The sequence below is a fragment of the Pelophylax lessonae genome, assembly GCF_965119305.1.
Source record: "Pelophylax lessonae genome assembly, chromosome: 2".
NCBI lineage: Eukaryota > Metazoa > Chordata > Amphibia > Anura > Ranidae > Pelophylax > Pelophylax lessonae.
In genome coordinates this window covers 637,374,640-637,393,531 of record NC_138769.1, presented here as the reverse complement: position 1 = coordinate 637,393,531, position 18,892 = coordinate 637,374,640, and the positions used below count along the sequence as shown (strand labels likewise).

General features: G+C 42.2%; 1 protein-coding gene across 1 annotated transcript in view; it reads right to left on the bottom strand.

Moving 5' to 3' along the window:
- Positions 1-18,892, bottom strand: part of B3GLCT (beta 3-glucosyltransferase) — a 1,154,157-nt gene that overhangs the window by 132,028 nt on the left and 1,003,237 nt on the right. Inside the window, exon 11 of the mRNA XM_082244867.1 lies at positions 9,728-9,841. Coding sequence (XP_082100993.1) covers positions 9,728-9,841 — 114 coding nt within the window. The remainder of the gene's footprint in view (positions 1-9,727; positions 9,842-18,892) is intronic.

Sequence of the window (18,892 nt, the reverse complement as noted above, 5' to 3'; positions counted from 1 at the left end):
GCTATTATTAAGCTTATGATCTACCAGAACACCCATATCCTTCTCCACCCTTGGTTCACCAAGTTGTACTCCCCCTATTATGTATGATGCATGTTTACTTATCCTACTACAAGGGCTGACTTATTACTCCAGCAGGATCCTTTGCACTCCCTCCCCCCTTTCCTCCTGACTTTTTTGGATAACTGGACTATCCCGCTCCATCTGCTCTGTCAACAATTACTACTTTGCTCCTCTCGCCCTCCCTCTCTTCCCCCCTCCACACTTGGTCTCTGGCTCATATCCTCTAGGCTTTTCCTTGCCAGGATACTACCACAGCACTGTCCCTTTACCCCATTGTGGTCTATTTGCCGTTTGGAGAACCTGTGTATCCTAGCCAGATTTCTGGCACATACAGCTTGTGCACGCAAGATACTGACACTGTCATTGATTTGCCCTTGATTTCCCCAAATACTTATTGTATACACGGTTATTTTACATGGCGATTTGCCTGCGGGATTTCTCTGACAGTGCCATCCCCCACCGGACGTCCAGATGACTCACTGCAACTCAAGTTTTCTATTGTTCTGTACTGTTTGTTACCCCTACCGGGTTACCATTATTATTTTTCTTGTGTTTGTTACTTTATTTGGGTTACCACATTCACCCATTGTTTGCACCACAAAACCTCTGCACCTTTCTGACTGAACCATATTTTGTTACTTGTGTTGATATTTATTCATACCAGAATAAAACACACTTTATTTTGTCAATAATCGCCCTGTGGCTTTATTTGTCCATCCCTGTAAGGCTCCCTTTTTGGCCCATTGGTCTCTTCCAGTACAATTTTTATTCATATTGTACTTTGCCCTGACATATACTTTATTTATCCTACTCTATCCAAAATGAAAAAAAATAAAGTTTTGACTTAAGCTATACTTTAAATTTTACTGGCAGGTTTAATTTAGGAAGTTGTTACTAGTATTATATTACATATTTTTAACCTACCTTTAATAACACATTTCACGCTGCCTTTATTTTTGTCAACTACATAATAAAATAAACTATAGGGAGATTTGAAAGGTTTGGCAAGCAATTATGTCAGCAAATCCTTGGTACAAATCAATCAAGCCAATGAAGGTAACTAAGCAGAAAAACTGTACCTGCAGAAAAAAAGTGCTTCACGCTTCAAATTAAAGTGGCACTAAACTCTGGTTTAAAACAAGTTCTATTCTAAGCCTCCTATAAAGCTCCAAATTCCTTTTTCTTTCCTGCAGTGATTCGACATCCTGCTAGAGCTTTGCTCATTCTCCATGGTCCTTGTTAGTAGGAGCGCAGCCACTTTTTCTTTCTCACTCCTGAGATGTGCTAGGGACAATGGGATTTGTAGTGTGCACAGAGCAGTGCACATGACCAAAACTAAAGTGCACTGCTTGTTTCACACAAATGGAAGTGCTGGGGAAAAGAAGAGGTTTAGGAGCTCACAGAAGATGTTACAAGGAGACAGAAAACACAGCAAAAAAGTTAATGAAAAGACCTATTAGTAGATGTGTATTATTTTGGAAAAATAAAGATATTGTTTTATTGTCAATTTAATACATTAAAAGATTGTTTTACTTGATAACAAAATGAAGAACTACATTTAAGTTCAATAGACACATATTGCATGTGCTCCATGAGCATGGGAAAGGGACCATGATTAGGCCCTGTTCTGAAGCTCATGCAGGTGGAGCTGCTCTTTAGAGGAACAAATAAGACAAACAAGAATTGCCACCCCATGTCAATTTCAAGGTCAAAGCCGCTTGCATGTAGGGAGACAGTTTAACCGCTTGCCGACCGCCGCAAGTACATATACTGCAGCGGTCAGCCCCGGCCAGGCAAAGTGACGTACCAGTACGTCACTAGCCTGTGAGCCAATAGCGGGCGAGCGTGCACCGCCGGAGGCGCGCTCCCGCCCCGGCTCGTTCCCTATCGTTCCCGCGCGTGTGACTGGCCCCTAGGGACACACTTAACCCCTCCCTCTTCAATAAAGTTAACCCCTTCCCTGCCAGTGTAATTTTTACAGTAACAATGCATATGTATAGAACTGATTACTGTAGTAATGTCACTGGTACCCCCAAAAGTGTCAAAAATGTCAGTCAAGGGTCCGATCAGTCCGCCGCAATGTCGCAGTCCCGCAAAAAAAGAATCGCAGATCGCCGCCATTACTCATTAAAAAAAAAACAACAAAAATGACAAAAATCTTTCCCTTAGTAAACGTAATAACTTTTGCACAAACCAATCAAAATACGCTTATTGTGATTTTTTTTTACCAAACATATGTAGCAGAAAACAAATTGGCCAAAAATGTTAAAAAATGTTGGTTTTTACATTTTTTTGGGGAGGGAATTTCATATAAAAAATGTGTGAAAAATATTGTTATTTTTGCAAAATTGTCGCTCTTTATTTGTTTATAGCGCATGATCAAAAAATCGCATAGGTGATCAAATACCACCAAAAGAAAGCTCTATTTGTGGGAATAAAAGGACGTCAAATTCATTTAGGTACAGTGTCGCACAACCGCGCAATTGTCCGGTAAACTCAAGCAGTGCCGAATCGCAAAATAGGGCCTGGTCAGGAAGGGGGTAAATTCTTCCGGGGCTTAAGTGGTTAAAATAACTTTAACATACAGGGTTCAGGGGAAAGCAAAGTGTATTAGGGATGTGCATGCAACATTCATTGCTTGCCCATGTATGCATGTGTTTAGACACTTCAGCACCAGCCTATGGTATCCCTTTATTTTAAGGCCACCTTCTGCTGTGTTAGTTTCACTGACAATTACTCCAACATGCAATACTACTCAAATTCATTTTATGTCATTTTTGAGACGGATGGAGCTTTCTTTCTGGTAGTACTTTTTATTTTGTACTATATATCTAGATATCAGAACTAGTCCAAAGACAGATAACACATGGTGAAAGGTCTGGGGGATAAAACATATCAGGAAAGACTTAAAGAACTTAATATGTAAATTCTGGAGAAAAGAAGGGAAAGAGGAGACATGATAAAAACCTTTAAATACATTAATAGGATGAATAAGGTTTAGGAGTACAGTATTTTTAATATGAAGCTAAGATCAAGAACACGGGCACATGACCTCAAACTAGCAGGAGGAAAGTTCAAATTAGAGTTCAAGAAAGGTCAAGAAAGTATTTTACAAAAAGGGTGGTAGATGCTTGGGACAGGCTTCCAGCACAAGCAGGGAGTCAGTCAACAGTAAGTAGATTCAAACATGCTTTGGGCAAACATAGAACTATACCCAAACAAAAAAATAAAAAAAACAAAAGAAAAGTCTCAAAAACATGTATAAATAATAATAATAGTAATAATAATAAAAGAAGACTTGATGGACCACTTGGTCTTTTTCTGTCTTCATTTTTCCATGTTTCTATGGAAAAAAAATACTTAACATTCTCAAAGAAAAAATGTTCACTTAATTCCTGTTAAAATAAAATTGCTAAGACAGTATTACACTTTGGAAATTGGAAATGGAAATGGTGGACTAGGTACATTGATATACAAGTCATACACGGAGGAAGGAGGAATTGAAGGTGCTACTGTACTGGTCACATACAGTGACTGAATGGATATGAAGGGGTTAAAATTTAGCTGTGCAGTTTAAGTGAGATGAAAGGTTAATATCCAGGTAACTAGAGACAGCATACAGATAATATACATAGGAGAGGAACTGTGTCAGTGATACATAGTGATTGAGTCCCGGTTCACACTTCTGCGATGTGGGAACGCTGCGAATATGCAGTGTGTTCCCACATCGCATCCGCACCCCTGGCAGTTCACACTGCCATATGCGATACGCAGGGGGTGTCAATTAAAAGTTAATGACACCCCCAGTTGAGATTGCATATCGCAGTGTGATCTGCAAGTTCACACAGAATCAGATCGCACTAGTGTGAACCACCATGCGATCCGATTCTGCTGCTGATAAAAAAAGGGTCATGTGCGTGTTTAGTGCGATTGCGGTGCGAATTCAGCCATACAAAGTGTATAGCTGAAATTTGCACCGCACAGAGATCGCATGTAATTTAGAAGCAGTGCGCTCCAAATTACATGCGATCTCTGTGATTGCACTAATGTTAACCGGCCCTAAATCTGCAATTGCTGCCACTCCATTCACAAGTACCACAATCTCTCACCTTCCTCAGTTGTTACATAATCAGCGAGGTAGAAAAAAGACAACAGTCCATCCAGTTCAACCCACGATGCCTGAGCATGTTTTCTGTTAACCGTACATTGTATACCCCTTTATGTTGTGGTCTTTAAGGTGCCCATCTAATAGTTTTTTGAAACCATCAATGCTCCCTGCTGATACGACTGCTTGCAGAAGAGAATTCCACATCTTTACTGCTCTTACAGTGAAGGACCCCCTGCGTATTTTAAGGTTAAACCGCCTTTCCTCTAGTTTTAGTGAGTGGCCACGTGTCTTATTGTATTCCCTTTCTCTTAATAGGTTTTTCCATATGCTAGGGTTGCCAGTACAGTATTTGTACATTGATATCATATCCCCCCTCAATCGTCTCTTCTCCAGAGAGAATAAGTTCAGTGCTTGTAGTCTTTCCTCATAACTGATGTCCTCCATTCCCCTAATTATTTTTGTTGCCCTTCTCTGGACTTTCTCCAGTTCCAGCACATCCTTCCTGAGGACCGGTGCCCAGAACTGGACAGCATACTCCAAATGTGGCCGGACCAGAGTCTTGTGGAGTGGCAGAATAATCTCTTTATTTCTGGAGTGAATCCCCTTTTTTATACATCCCAGTTTTCTGTTGGCATTGCATGCCACTGCCAAGCCTGTTGTCTACCAGTACCCCCAGGTCCTTTTCCATCCTAGACTCACTCAGAGGTTCCCCCCCCTAATGAGTAGCTTGCTTTCTGGTTTCTGGCACCCAAGTGCATTACTTTACATTTTTCAACATTAAACCTCATCTGCCATGTAGTTGCCCACCCCATTATTTTGTTCAGGTCCGCTTGTAAGGTTTCCACATCCTGCCCAGATGATTTTGGCATGCTTAGTTTAGTATCATCCGCAAATACCGAGATTTTACTTGATATCCCCTCCTCTAGATCATTTATGAATAAATTAAACAGGATTGGCCCCAGGACAGAACCCTGGGGGATCCCGCTTTCCACACCTGCCCAATCTGAGTACTCCCCATTAATCACCACCATTTGCAACCTCCCCTGGAGCCAGTTCTCTATCCAGGTACTCACCTTATGGTCCATACCTGCCTTCCTTAGTTTGAACAGTAAGCGTTTGTGGGGAACGGTGTCAAAGGCCTTTGCAAAGTCCAGATACACCACATCCACAGGCTTACCTTTATCTATGTGGCAGCTCACTTCATCATAGAAGGTTAATAAATTGGTCTGGCAAGAACGATTTTTCATGAATCCATGCTGATTACTACTAATAATACCGTTTTCATTACTAAAGTCTTGTATGTGGTCCCTTAACATCCCCTAAAAAATCTTGCAGACTACTGATGTTAGGCTGACCGGCCTATAGTTACCCGGGATATATCTCGGCCCCTTTTTAAATATTGGTACCACGTTGGCTTTTTTCCAATCAGCTGGCACCATACCAGTCTGTAAACTATCCTTAAAGATCAAGAATAATGGTCTGGCAATCACCTGGCTGAGCTCCTTAAGAACCCTCGGGTGCAAGCCATTCGGTCCCGGTGATTTATTTATGTTAAGTTTCTCTAGTTTAGTTCTACGTCTATCTTCTGTTAGCCATGGCGGTATTTCCTGAGGTGTGTTGTTTAGTTTGGCCTTACAAGCTGGGTTAGTGTAGCCCCCCAATTCTTTTGTGAAGACTGAAGAGAAGAAATTATTTAAAGCGGAGTTCCACCCGAAAATGAAAGTTCATTCCATCTTCTTGGTCCGGGTCACCTGAAAAACAGATGGATAATCGCAATTTTTTTTTTTTACTTACCTTGTTTAGAAGATAATATACTTACCTTACTTTCTCTTCCTCCCCTCGGCGGCCACGGCGAATCGTCATTTCCTGGCTTGCAATGATTCCTGGGAGCTGAACGTCATCGCTCCCAGGAATCAATGCGCCTGCACCGGCCCCTACGTCAGTTCCGGTGCAGATGCCATCATACCTTGCTAAACAGCTTCTGGGCATGCCCAGAAGCTGTGCAGGGATGATGCTGAAGACCCGCAAGTGACGGCGGGGCCGGCACAGTGCATCGTGGGACCGAAGAGGACGGAAGAGGACGCAGAAGAGGATCGCGCTGGCTTCAAGCTGCCCACACCTGAGATGGCAGCGCTGTAGAAGACATTTTCATGGTAAGTATTTCTTCCTGCAGGTAAGTGCAACCCGGGACATTTTTAGAGGCTATCCATTGTGGAATGCACTAGCCCAGACTGTCCTGGGGGTATTTTTATGTATTTTTTAGTTTTTTAGGTGGAACTCCGCTTTAACACTACCGCCTTTTCCCTGTCCTCTGTGGCCAAAGCTCCCTTATCGTCTTTTATGGGGCCAATGTGTTCTGGCCTCGCTTTTTTTACTGTTTATATACTTAAATAATTTTTTGGGGTTCTTTTTACTCTCTTCCGCTATATGTCTCTTGTGTTCTATTTTAGCCGCCCTGATTTCGTCTTTACATTACTTATTACACTCTTTGTAATGCTTGAATACTGCCAATGACCCCTCAGCCTTGTATTTTTTGAAGGCCTTTTCTTTAGCATTAATATGCATTTTTATGTTGGAGTTTAGCCACCCAGGGTTTAGTTTTGCTCTTATAAATGTATTTCCCTTTGGAATGCACTGGTCAAATCCCTTTGTTAAGTATGCTCTTGAAGCACTCCCATTTTTCCTCCGTGTTCTTTGTTCCCAGGGTTCTATCCAGTTGTAAAAGGAAGGAGAGGGGGATCAACACTGTAAACAATGTCTTGTGATTTGCATGATGATCAGTCACAGCTATCACATGGTTATATCACATGGTTATATCACATGGTTATCCAGTCCCTCTAATCGGTTTGGTACAGTGTCTCTGTGTACTGAGCCATCTACTGACGGCTTGATGCACAGAGATTAGGGTGTAGAATGGCTGCCTAGCATCCACTTATCCAGTGCAGTTTATAAACACCACTGGGAAAAACAAAGGCTGCAGATCTGTTTAAACACTTGCCTACTGGGCACTTTAACCCCCTACCTGCCTAGGTCAATTTTCAGCTTTTAGCGCTCTCACACTTAGAATGACAATTGCGCCATCATGCAACTCTGTACCCATATGACATTTTTATAATTTTTTTTCACACAAATAGAGCTTTCTTTTAGTGGTATTTAATCACCACTGGGTTTTTAATTTTTTTGCTAAACAAGCAACAAATGCCCAAAAATTTGGAAAAAAAAATTATAATACTTTGCAAACAGGTCATTTTTCTCCTTCACTGATGTGCACTGATGAGCACTACTGATAGGTGACACTGATGAGGAAGGACTGATGGGCAGCACTGGTGGGCACTGGGGGACTGCACTGATAATCAGTGCCTTGATTATCAGTGGAGATGTCTCTTTAACATAAGCCAGTTATCACCTCTCTTTTTCTCTCCGATTTTGCATAGAGCAGCTCCAATCCTTTTCTTTCCTGGTCCCCTGCCGGTTGCTCCTGGCTCCTCCCCCTTGAGCAGTGCCCCCAGAGAAAGCCGCTTGCCCTGAGGGCACCGCTGTGTCCTCACTCCCGAGCCGCTGCTCAAAGCGTCCATAAGACACATAGAATTGTGGCTCGCCCCCACCCCTTGCTCTCTCCTCATTGGGTCACTGGCTATGATTGCCAGCAGTGGGAGCCAATGGGCCTCTGTCAGGTTTGTATCACTGTCTATGTTGGGAGATACACCTTAACTATATTCCCTGGGGACAGAAAGTGAAAGGAAATCTTATATTGTACAACCGTCTCTAGCACCAGAGAGAAGGATATATTTTCCAATGTGCACATCTGTTCTGGTGACAGATATCAAATGTGTCAGAGAAATTCCTAATCACTTCCTGCTGTGCATTTGGGATAATGAGAAATCTCCCAGTATTTGACCAAGGTAAAAATCTCCACACTTGCTTCAGAATGTAAAAAACAGTACTAGTGTGGCACCCTACAGGTAGGTGCTAGGTAAATGCATAGTGGGCCTGTCTGCCTAACAGCAGGGCCGGGTTTCTTTTTGCTAGGTAGGTTGTCATGGTTTCAAAGTGTGTCTCCTGTGAGGGGAGTCTCCCCACTGGCTCTATTAGAGGCTTCTGATAGGGCAGTGGAGGAAACCCAATCAGGGGGCACATCCAAGCTTGTAACTACCCCAGAAGGCAGATTATGCTGCAAGGGATTCTGGGAGTGGGTATAAGTTTGGGGGAAGCATGTGACGCGGTGTCTTTGGCAGGAGCAGAGTCCCAGGAGGGAGAGAACGGCTGTCTTTCCTCCTGTCTGAGGAAGATGATGTCTCGGGGTGTCGCCTGAGAGTCCAGAGAGTGCTGAGTTGAGCTGAGGGGATCCAGTGTGCCGAGAACCAGCGGAGAGCGAGAGGGGTCCAGTCCCAGGAAAGCCTACACAGGTCGTGAGTACTGAGGATTGCCCCTGGGGGTCTGCCTGAAGTGTTAGAGGAGGCTACTCCGGAGGAGGTTCTGGGATCCAGTGCCAGCTAGCTGAAAGGGGGTACCTAGGTTGAGGACCCTGAAGTAATAGAGGGGGTACATAGTCAGTGGACCCTGAAGAGCTCAAAGTGTAAAGGGGGCGGCAGCGGTTTGGGCCCTGGATTGTACAGTGTACCAGTTGAGAGTTGCAGCTATACAGTAACCCACGGCAAGCTACCTCCGGCCAATGCCTGGCTGGAGAGAGTGGTCAGAGACTTTGCATTGCAGCAGTATCAGTAGTTCTATGCTCCACAGTCCTGAGTCTGCTGGACCAAGAGTCGAGGATTCAGCACTTCAGTCAAGTAATAGTGTGTTCTAAGCATCATTGAGCACTGGCTAGCTGGCGTCAAGGCAGCGTTAACAGATATTTCTTTGGATAAAGTCCCAAATTGTATCTAGTTAAGCCTAAAGGTGTATCCCACTCATTCCCTTCTCCCATCCCCTTTTTCTACAATAAAACCACAAAACAAAGATGCTGGAGTCGTCAATGTCTCAGTTCTCACACCCAGGGCCGCAGCTCACATGGGCTGGATAGGTAACCGGTAACAATGGCAGACCCACATCCGGCCACAGGACTGGAAAACCTGCTACACTAGTTTTACTTTAATTCGCAGCAGCTCGGACAAACATTATGTACTCCAGCTCCAGACATTCCCAAATACTGTGTCTGTGCCTGCTCCCTCTCAAATAATATATCTAGATCTATTACAATGAAAGAAAAGGGATGGCTATACACCGTAACTGGGATTCAAAGCCTTGTATTTATGCAAGTTAACCAAGTCTTTAACTGTTTTAGCAGCCCAGAAGCAGATCATAATCAGTTATCCGATGAAGGCAACACACCCCTAATGTATGACATTACAGGTTCACTAAAGGAGTTGTTACCAAAAATTTAAAAAAGCATTTAATAAATATTAAAGACAAGGTAACTTTAAGGAAAAGTAAATGCATTACTTTGCAATACTAAAGCAGGAGAGGTTGCAATATATTTAGAAAATTACGACAATCAATTGCTGTTGTATGGAGAGCTACTTTGGGAAAAGAAGAATATTAGAAGTAACCAAATTAATTTACCTCTTTCAACATTTGGTATCCCTAAATCTACTGTTGGGATAGTGGGGTCTGTATGATCACTGTAATACTCGAGGTGTACAGCTTCCTTCTCCCACGTCTGCTTGACAACAGGTACTGCAAATAAACACAGATATATCATAGGTTAAGTCCCCAATAAAATGGACCAGATACAACAACAATAGTAAAACAAAGTTGACCATGCACTACTCTACACCACCGTGTAAGGTCACATTGTAGAAGGACTGAGCCTATTTTTAGTGATGGCTAAAAACAGAGATCCCAGCAGTCATTTGCCATCTAAATCTTCTCCCCACCTTACAAAACTGTACTGGTTGATATACACCATCTTATGACATCAGCAGCTCATATTTGACAGGTAATTTTAGTAAGAGGACAAGCAAGGGTCTGTGCAAATATAACCAGCTGCTCTCACAGAGACTAGCAAAAATGGTGTGCTTTAAAAGTAATTTGTAACTTGTTTTTTGCTTGGCTTAAAAAACATGATTTTGATTTTAAAGTGTATTCATAGCCAATTAATAGTTTCATATAAAGTAGAGAAGAATTAGAATTCCTGTCAGGTTTTTTTTTTATTGGCGTCTATGTTCCCGCTGGGGAGAATAACCCCCTATTTCAACTGTTGACCATTGCCAACGTGAAAGAAAGAGACTGGAATTCCAAAAGAGGGGATGGTAATTTTTCCAATGGGGACACGTATTCTCGTGACAACAGTCAGAGAGGAACTTCTCTCAAACTATATAGCTTTTTCTCTCACTTTCTCTTGCGTTCCAAGGTAGGGAAGGGAAACCTTCCTAATGGAAAACAGACTAAAAAAAACTGTACTTTAAATTAAACTATAATGAGTTTAGAATAAATTGAATTGTAAACTTGTGTAAGTATATTTACTTTGAATCCATTATTTGTTTTTTTAACTCTAAAATCTTTTTTTTACTAATGATTATCTAAAGCCAGGTGCATTCACGACTCGAAGAGCATTATTTCTTTTCTTATGGTAGAGAGCATCAGGTTTTCAGACAGGACCTCTCTCAATAAGGTCCCATTTATACCATGGCCTGGAATAATGCTTGTGCAGGTTCTGTGCACTAGTGTGATGTGGAGAAAATAGTGAAATCAAATGGGCTGCTTTAATGTAACACACGTTTATGTGCAAAAGTAACACACGTTGAAAAGCATGTTTAAAATACCACAATGGACATGAGTGGTGTGAATGGGCCTTTTATAAAGACTGTACAGACTATTCTGTATAGGGGAGGTAGGAAGCTGGGGTGTATCTCTCTTCTGTCTCTTTTTTTTTGTGTAAACATGATGAGTTTAAGCTAATGAGCTTTATAAACAAAAATCTTTTTCAACCAAAGACCAGGATAGCCTAGAAAATATGTGAAAATGAGCCTGGATCACTGTAAATATGTTATTTATAAGCAAGATATCACGTTTGCATGATTAAAAAATAACACATCTAAAGATGATTTATACTGTGGAAGCTACGCTCACAAATGCAAGCAGATGGCATATGTCTTGTCATTGGTATTGACTGTGGGATCCCTTCAATCTTTTCTGCTTTAGTGGTTTATTATGATTTGTTGTGCACTGTAGCTCTGTGTGTAGGTGTCCATCCTGGCAGATGAGCAAGGCTTAGCTTTTTCATGTCAAAGCGGCTCCCCTAATGATTGATGAAGAAAGTATAAAGGTACTAAATCCAAATCTAAATAAAGTATCTAATATCTTATGCAGCGCTAGCTCCAGTGATGTTTTAGTATACAATATATCTCAAATTATCATAAATATAAAGTGCTAAGTGCTGAAATAATCAAATATGCAATAAACAGTAAAATATCAAGTGCATAAAATCCACATAAGTGTTATAAATAAATCCAAGTGAATATTAAGTGCATAAAAAAGTCCTTAATGTGATCCAAATAAGGTGCCAAAGTGCCAGGAATTCAAAGTGCTTGCAAAGTGATAAGGTGCCCCTCTCGGTTCCCCACTCACCAGATTGCCGATATAAAAAGACCTTGGTTATTTATTGCACAGTGGCCCGGGATCTTTGAAACAGACTTCTCCTATGTAGCCTTCAGTAATATATGGGTCCGCCTCCGCTTCCACCATTAAATGAAAAGAGGGCCATACATGGTGAAGTATGTTTAAACCGATTTATTTTCATAAGAAAGGTCAAATGGATACTCACAAGCGAATAAAGTAAATAAGCATGTACAGTGAACTTGTGTGGCGCCGCTCTCGGCGTGCGTTCCACACACAGGAAGTTCCTGACCGGAAGTGACATTCCGTCTGGTCCGCAACCGGAAGTACGTCAACGCGTTTCGCCGTCAATACAGCGGCTCTCGGCGTCTTTGAAGAGGTCAAATGGATACTCACAAGCGAATAAAGTAAATAAGCATGTACAGTGAACTCGTGTGGCGCCGCTCGACGCCGAAACGCTGAGAGCGGCGCCACACGAGTTTACTGTACATGCTTATTTACTTTATTCGCTTGTGAGTATCCATTTGTCCATTTGACCTTTCTTATGAAAATAAATCGGTTTAAACATACTTCACCATGTATGGCCCTCTTTTCATTTAATGGTGGAAGCGGAGGCGGACCCATATATTACTGAAGGCTACATAGGAGAAGTCTGTTTCAAAGATCCCGGCCACTGTGCAATAAATAACCAAGGTCTTTTTATATCGGCAATCTGGTGAGTGGGGAACCGAGAGGGGCACCTTATCACTTTGCAAGCACTTTGAATTCCTGGCACTTTGGCACCTTATTTGGATCACATTAAGGACTTTTTTTATGCACTTAATATTCACTTGGATTTATTTAAAACACTTATGTGGATTGTATGCACTTGATATTTTACTGTTTATTGCATATTTGATTATTTCAGCACTTAGCACTTTATATTTATGATAATTTGAGATATATTGTATACTAAAACATCACTGGAGCTAGCGCTGCATAAATTTGATTGCATCATTCTCCCTAAGATTTTCTTAGTGTTTGCAGCAGCTGCACACATTTACACTTTTAATTTACATATTTCTTTCACTCAATGACCACACGTTTTGTAGCTCGGGTTTAAATTTGTTTTTTCATTTATCTAATATCTTAACTTCATATGGGTAACTAGCATCATCAGATGAAAAGCATCTATACTTACTTTTTTATACAATCTACAATACATTTTTTGTGAATTCCCCTTGTGGACATCTTTAGAAGCCTCTAGCTGTATCCTTTATCCCATGTGGGCTTTAAGGTCTGAATTTTCTTGAGTCTATGTGTGGATTTGTTATATACTGATTCATAGGAAGGGTATGATACATTTAATACAGGTAAGCTTTTACTTGCCCGTAGTAGTCATTTAACACAGATTTCCATGCATTTGTTATTTTAACCTTAGCGCTCTATTTGGGAGCACTAAAGTCCAGCAGTCCTTGGGTTACCCTCATTTCAACTTCAGAATAGATAAGCATAGGCATCTTTCCTCTTACTGTGTATATAAAATAGGCTTAGAAAGGGAGTGGAAGCAGGTTTAGGCTTAGTTGGGTTTTGACTGGAATTACACATACTTCACTCTCCTTAAAAGTAAAAGTTGAGCTAAACTGATTTTTGTTTTTCTTCAGATTTTATTATACACTGCTCAAAAAAATTAAAGGAACACTTTGAAAACACATCAGATCTCAATGGGAAAAATATCATGCTGAATAGCTATGCTAATATTGACTGGGTAATATGTTAGGAATGAAAGAGTGAAACATAGGTTGATGGAAATTAAAATTATCAACCTACAGAGGGCTGAGTTCAAAGACACCCCAAAAATCAAAGTGAAAAAATGATGCAGCAGGCTAGTCCATTTTGTTGAAACTTCATTGCAGCAACTCAGTAGTTTGTATGGCCCCCACGTGCTTATATTCAAGCCTGACAATGTCAGGGTATGCTCCTAATGAGACAACGGATGTTGTCCTGGGGTATTTCCTCCCAAATCTGAACCAGGGTAGTACTGAGCTCATGAACAGACAGAGGTGCAACCTGGCTGCGTCGGATGGACCGAAACATAGCGGGGTTTATTTACTAAAGGCAAATCCACTGTGCACTTCAAGTGCACTTGGAAGTTTAGTTGCTGTAGATTTGAGGAGAAGATTTGAAATGAGGGGAAGCTCTGCTGATTTCTATCACCCAATCATGTGCATGCAAAAATGCTGTTTTTTTATTTTCCTTGCATGTTCCCCTCAGATCTGTAGTGCATAGTGGATTTGCCTTTAGTAATTAAACCTCAATGTACCAGAAGTGTTCTATTGGATTTAGGTCAGGCAAGCGTCAGGGCCATACAATGGTATCAATTCCTTCGTCCTCCACGAACTGGCTGCATACTCTCACCACATGAGGCCAGGCATTGTCATGCACCAGGAGGAACCCAGGACCCACTGCTCTTGTAGAGTGCACAGTGTATTTACCTTTAGTAAATAAACCCAAAAGTCCAAGAGGTGTTCTATTGGATTTTTTTTTTTTTTTAACAGTTAAATTTTTATTTTATTGTTACACATATAAACAAAACAAATATTCCAATACAATACATTACTCTGCACAAGGAATAATTTTATCCATACCTACTAACACACATACAACAAAAAAAAACAAAAAAAAAAAAATTAAAAAATTCTTAGGGAGAGGGAGGGAAGGGGAATATCAATAAACCAGTTTAGAAACAGGGAGAGAAGAAAAGAAAAAAAAAAAAAAAATTATTATTAATTATAATAATAAGAGCCTACTTATATCATTATGGAACAGGTGACCTTGGCTCACCTACAGCGTCGATCCAGGCTGACCAGACTTTATCAAATTTTTTTGGACAGTTCCTACTACCGTATGTAAAACGGTAGAATGGAAGTGTCTTAGTAACAGCAGCTATCCAGGATAATCGGGTGGGAGGTTCGGGTAACTTCCATCGTAAAAGGATTTCTCTCCTGGCATAAAACAGGGTATATGTAATGCACATTTTAGCATATTTGTCCCCAGCCAGTTCTGTAAGGTTACTCAATAAAGTTACCTTTGGGTCCAAGGGAATCATGATGTCAAAGATTTCGCCAATAGTGTCCGTCACTTCTTTCCAAAAGGTTGCCAGGTCAGGGCATGACCAAACAACATGTAAGAATGTACCTATTTCATGCCCACATCTAATGCACATAGGATCTTTCGTGGGGTATATCCTGGCAAGACGTTGCGGCGTATAATATGCTCTATGTAAGAATTTGAGTTGTATAAATCTGTCCCTAGCCGCTATCATTGAGGGGATATAATTATTAACCGAGTCCTCCCACTCTTCAATGGTCAGATCTGGAATGTCCTCCTTCCATTTATTATAGGTTTTCTCAGGGGACTGACTATGATCTGTTGAGAGTATGGAGTATATAGCAGAGAGAGATTTCCCTATTACCTTAAAAGTTAGCATTTTCTCCAAGGGGTCTGATTCCAGGACAACAGGGCCTTGGAACTGAGCCCGCATAGCATGACTGAGCTGGCGGTAACGAAACCCCATGGTGGGAGGTAATGAATGGGTGGACTGAAGAGCATTAAAGCCTTGAAGTCTTCCATCTTTAATAACATGTTTCATAGTCACAATCCCTCTAGCGGCCCATAACTGTGGATCAGGGAGATGATATAAATGTTTTAAATTATTATTACCCCACAACGGAGTGTGGGGAGATATATGCAGTGGTGTGTTATATATCACCCGCGCCCGAGTCCATATCCGCAGGACAGTCTTCATCAGACTGGTTATTTGAGGATGTGCCTGTTCCCCCCGAAAAACAAGATTACTAAGGGCCGCATATGAACCCAATAGTGCTGCTTCTAGTGTAACTGCAGAGTTAGTTTTGGGCTGGGAGAACCACCACCGGACCGTCACCAAGACAGCCGCCCAAAAATACAATTTAAAGTTAGGAAGCGCTAAACCTCCTCTTGCAAGAGGAAGATATAGCGTGCGTCTTGCGACTCGTGGAGTACGCCCGGCCCATACAAAAGTTGTTACAATACTTTCTAATCTCGAAAAAAAGGTTCTAGTCATATCAATGGGAGAGTTACGAAAAAGATACAGAAATTTCGGAAGATAGTTCATTTTTATTAAGTTAATTCTGCCAACGGGGGACAAGGGAAGCATGCGCCAAGACGCACACTTTTTATTTAATTGTAAAACTAAAGGGTCAATGTTATTTTGCTGATATACCTCCAATGTTGGACCCACTTTGATGCCTAAGTACACCATATCCTGTACCCATTTCAACGGTGTGTGAGTATCAATTAAAGATATCGATGGGTGTAATGGAAAGAGGACGGACTTAGACCAATTAATATTTATGCCTGAAAAACGGCCAAAGATGTCAAATAATTGTAGGGCCCTATGTAATGATGTGGAAGCATCCGCCAAATAGATCAAGGTGTCGTCTGCATATAAAGACAACTTCTCTTCAATGACCCCCACCTTAATGCCTCGGACCTGTGGGTCCGCTCGCAACATAATCGCTAGCGGCTCCAAAGCTAAGGCAAACAAGGCTGGGGATAACGGACATCCCTGTCGGGTACCCCTCAGTAGAGGGAATTTATCCGATAGAGATGTATTAGTACGGACTCTAGCCGTAGGGTTCTCATAGAGAAGCTTAATCCATGAGACGAAATTAGGGCCGAACCCGAAGCTAGATAGGATCCTCCAGAGAAATGGCCACTCAACAGAATCGAATGCTTTCTCGGCGTCGAGGGAGGCGACCACACCTGTTCCCCCCCCCCCCCCCCCCCGACGCCAAGGCCATATGTGTGAACAATCTCCGGATATTGATATCCGTACCCCGGTCAGGTATGAATCCAGTTTGGTCCGGATGGATCAATCCTGTAATGACACTATTAAGTCGATTGGCCAAGACTTTTGAAAGGATCTTCCCATCAACATTTAATAAAGAGATAGGTCTGTATGATGAACATAGTGATGGGTCCTTCCCTGGTTTAGGGATCACAACAATAACCGCTTCGCACATTGTTTTAGGGAGTTTCCCATCCTTTAGAGATCCTAGAAGAGTGGCTAATAAATACGGGCCCAAAAGGTCCTATTGGATTTAGTCAGGCAAGCTTGGGAGCCATTCAATAGTATCAATTCCTTCATCCTCCAGGAACTGGCTGCATACTCTCGCCACATGAGGCCCTGTATTGTGATGCACCAGGAGGAACCCAGGACCCACTGCACCAGCATAGGGTCTGACAATGGGACCAAGGATTTCATCCCAATACCTAATGGCAGTCAGGGTGCCATTGTCTACCATGTCAAGGTCTGTGTGTCCCTTCATGGATATGCCTCCCCAGACCATCACTGGCCCACCACCAAACCGGTAATGCTGAATGATGTTACAGGCAGCATAACATTCTCCGTGGCTTCTCCAGACCCTTTTATGTATGTCACATGTAGTGTTGAGCGAACACGGACTGTATTATTCGTGTTCGTACCGAATAATTGGATTTTTGTTACCCGAACACGAACACGGACACTTTACTGTATATTCGGGTAAAAATCCGTGTTCGGTCGTTTTATTTCCGGGTTTTGCATGCTTTGGCGCTCTTTTCATGGCGGGCTTTCAACAGCCAATCAACAATCGTTTAACTGGTGTGCCTTAAGCCATCCCAGCCATGCCTGCAAATGTCTCAGTAGCTGTGATTGGCCGTCTGAAGCATGTGACCAAGTCTTTATAAGTTCGAGGCAGTCGCAGCGGCGTCATTATGCTGCTTAGATCAGGGACAGAGCACACATCAACGTGCTGGCTGCTGATTAGGGAAAGATAGGCAGGAAAAAACCATTTGTGTCCGGATAGAATTGAGGGACAGGTCGGAGTGTTTAGGCAGGGCGAGTTGTAGGCATTTTAGGGATAGAGTCTGCTGAATTATAGGGTCAGTGTGTTCTACAAACTACAATCGATATTGCTGTGTGGGGTGGGGTCTGCACTTAGTTCTCCTGATCTACGATCTCTTCTCAATCCTGTTAGGGACAGAGTCTGCTGAATTTTAGGGAAAGTGTGTTCTACAAACTACAATCGATATTGCTGTGTGGTGTGGGATAGGAGATAGGCAGGTGTCAGTGATCCACATCCATTTTTCTGTGTGTGGGCTGCAGTGAACACAATCTTTTTGGGGTGCAGTGAACACAATCCTTTTGGAGTGCAGTGAACAAAATCTTTGTGGGGTGCAGTGAACAAAACCTTTGTGGGGGTACAGTGAACATAATCTTTGTGGGGTGCAGTGAAGACAATCCTTGTGGGGTGCAGTGAAGAGAATCCTTGTGGGGTGCAGTGAACAAAATCTTTGGGGGGTACAGTGAACACAATCTTTGTGGGGTGCAGAGAAGACAATCCTTGTGGGGTGCAGTGAACACAATCTTTGTGGGGTGCAGTGAACAAAACCTTTGTGGGGTGCAGTGAACACAATCTTTGTGGGGTGCAGTGAACACAATCCTTGTGGGGTGCAGTGAAGACAATCCTTGTGGGGTGCAGTGAAGACAATCCTTGTGGGGTGCAGTGAACAAAATCTTTGGGGGGTACAGTGAACACAATCTTTGTGGGGTGCAGTGAACAAAACCTTTGTGGGGTACAGTGAACACAATCTTTGTGGGGTGCAGTGAACAAAACCTTTATGGGGTACAGTGAACACAATCTTTGTGGGGTGCAGTGAAGACAATCCTTTTGGAGTGCAGTGAACACAATCTTTGTGGGGTACAGTGAACACAATCTTTGTGGGGTGCAGTGAACAAAACCTTTGTGGGGTACAGTGAACACAATCTTTGTGGGGTGCAGTGAACACAATCTTTGTGGGGTGCAGTGAACAAAACCTTTGTGGGGTGCAGTGAACACAACCTTTGTGGGGTACAGTGAACACAATCTTTGTGGGGTGCAGTGAACAAAACCTTTGTGGGGTACAGTGAACACAATCTCTGTGGGGTACAGTGAACACAATCTTTGTGGGGTACAGTGAACACAATCTTTGTGGGGTGCAGTGAACAAAACCTTTGTGGGGTACAGTGAACACAATCTTTGTGGGGTGCAGTGAACAAAACCTTTGTGGGGTACAGTGAACACAATCTTTGTGGGGTGCAGTGAAGACAATCCTTTTGAAGTGCAG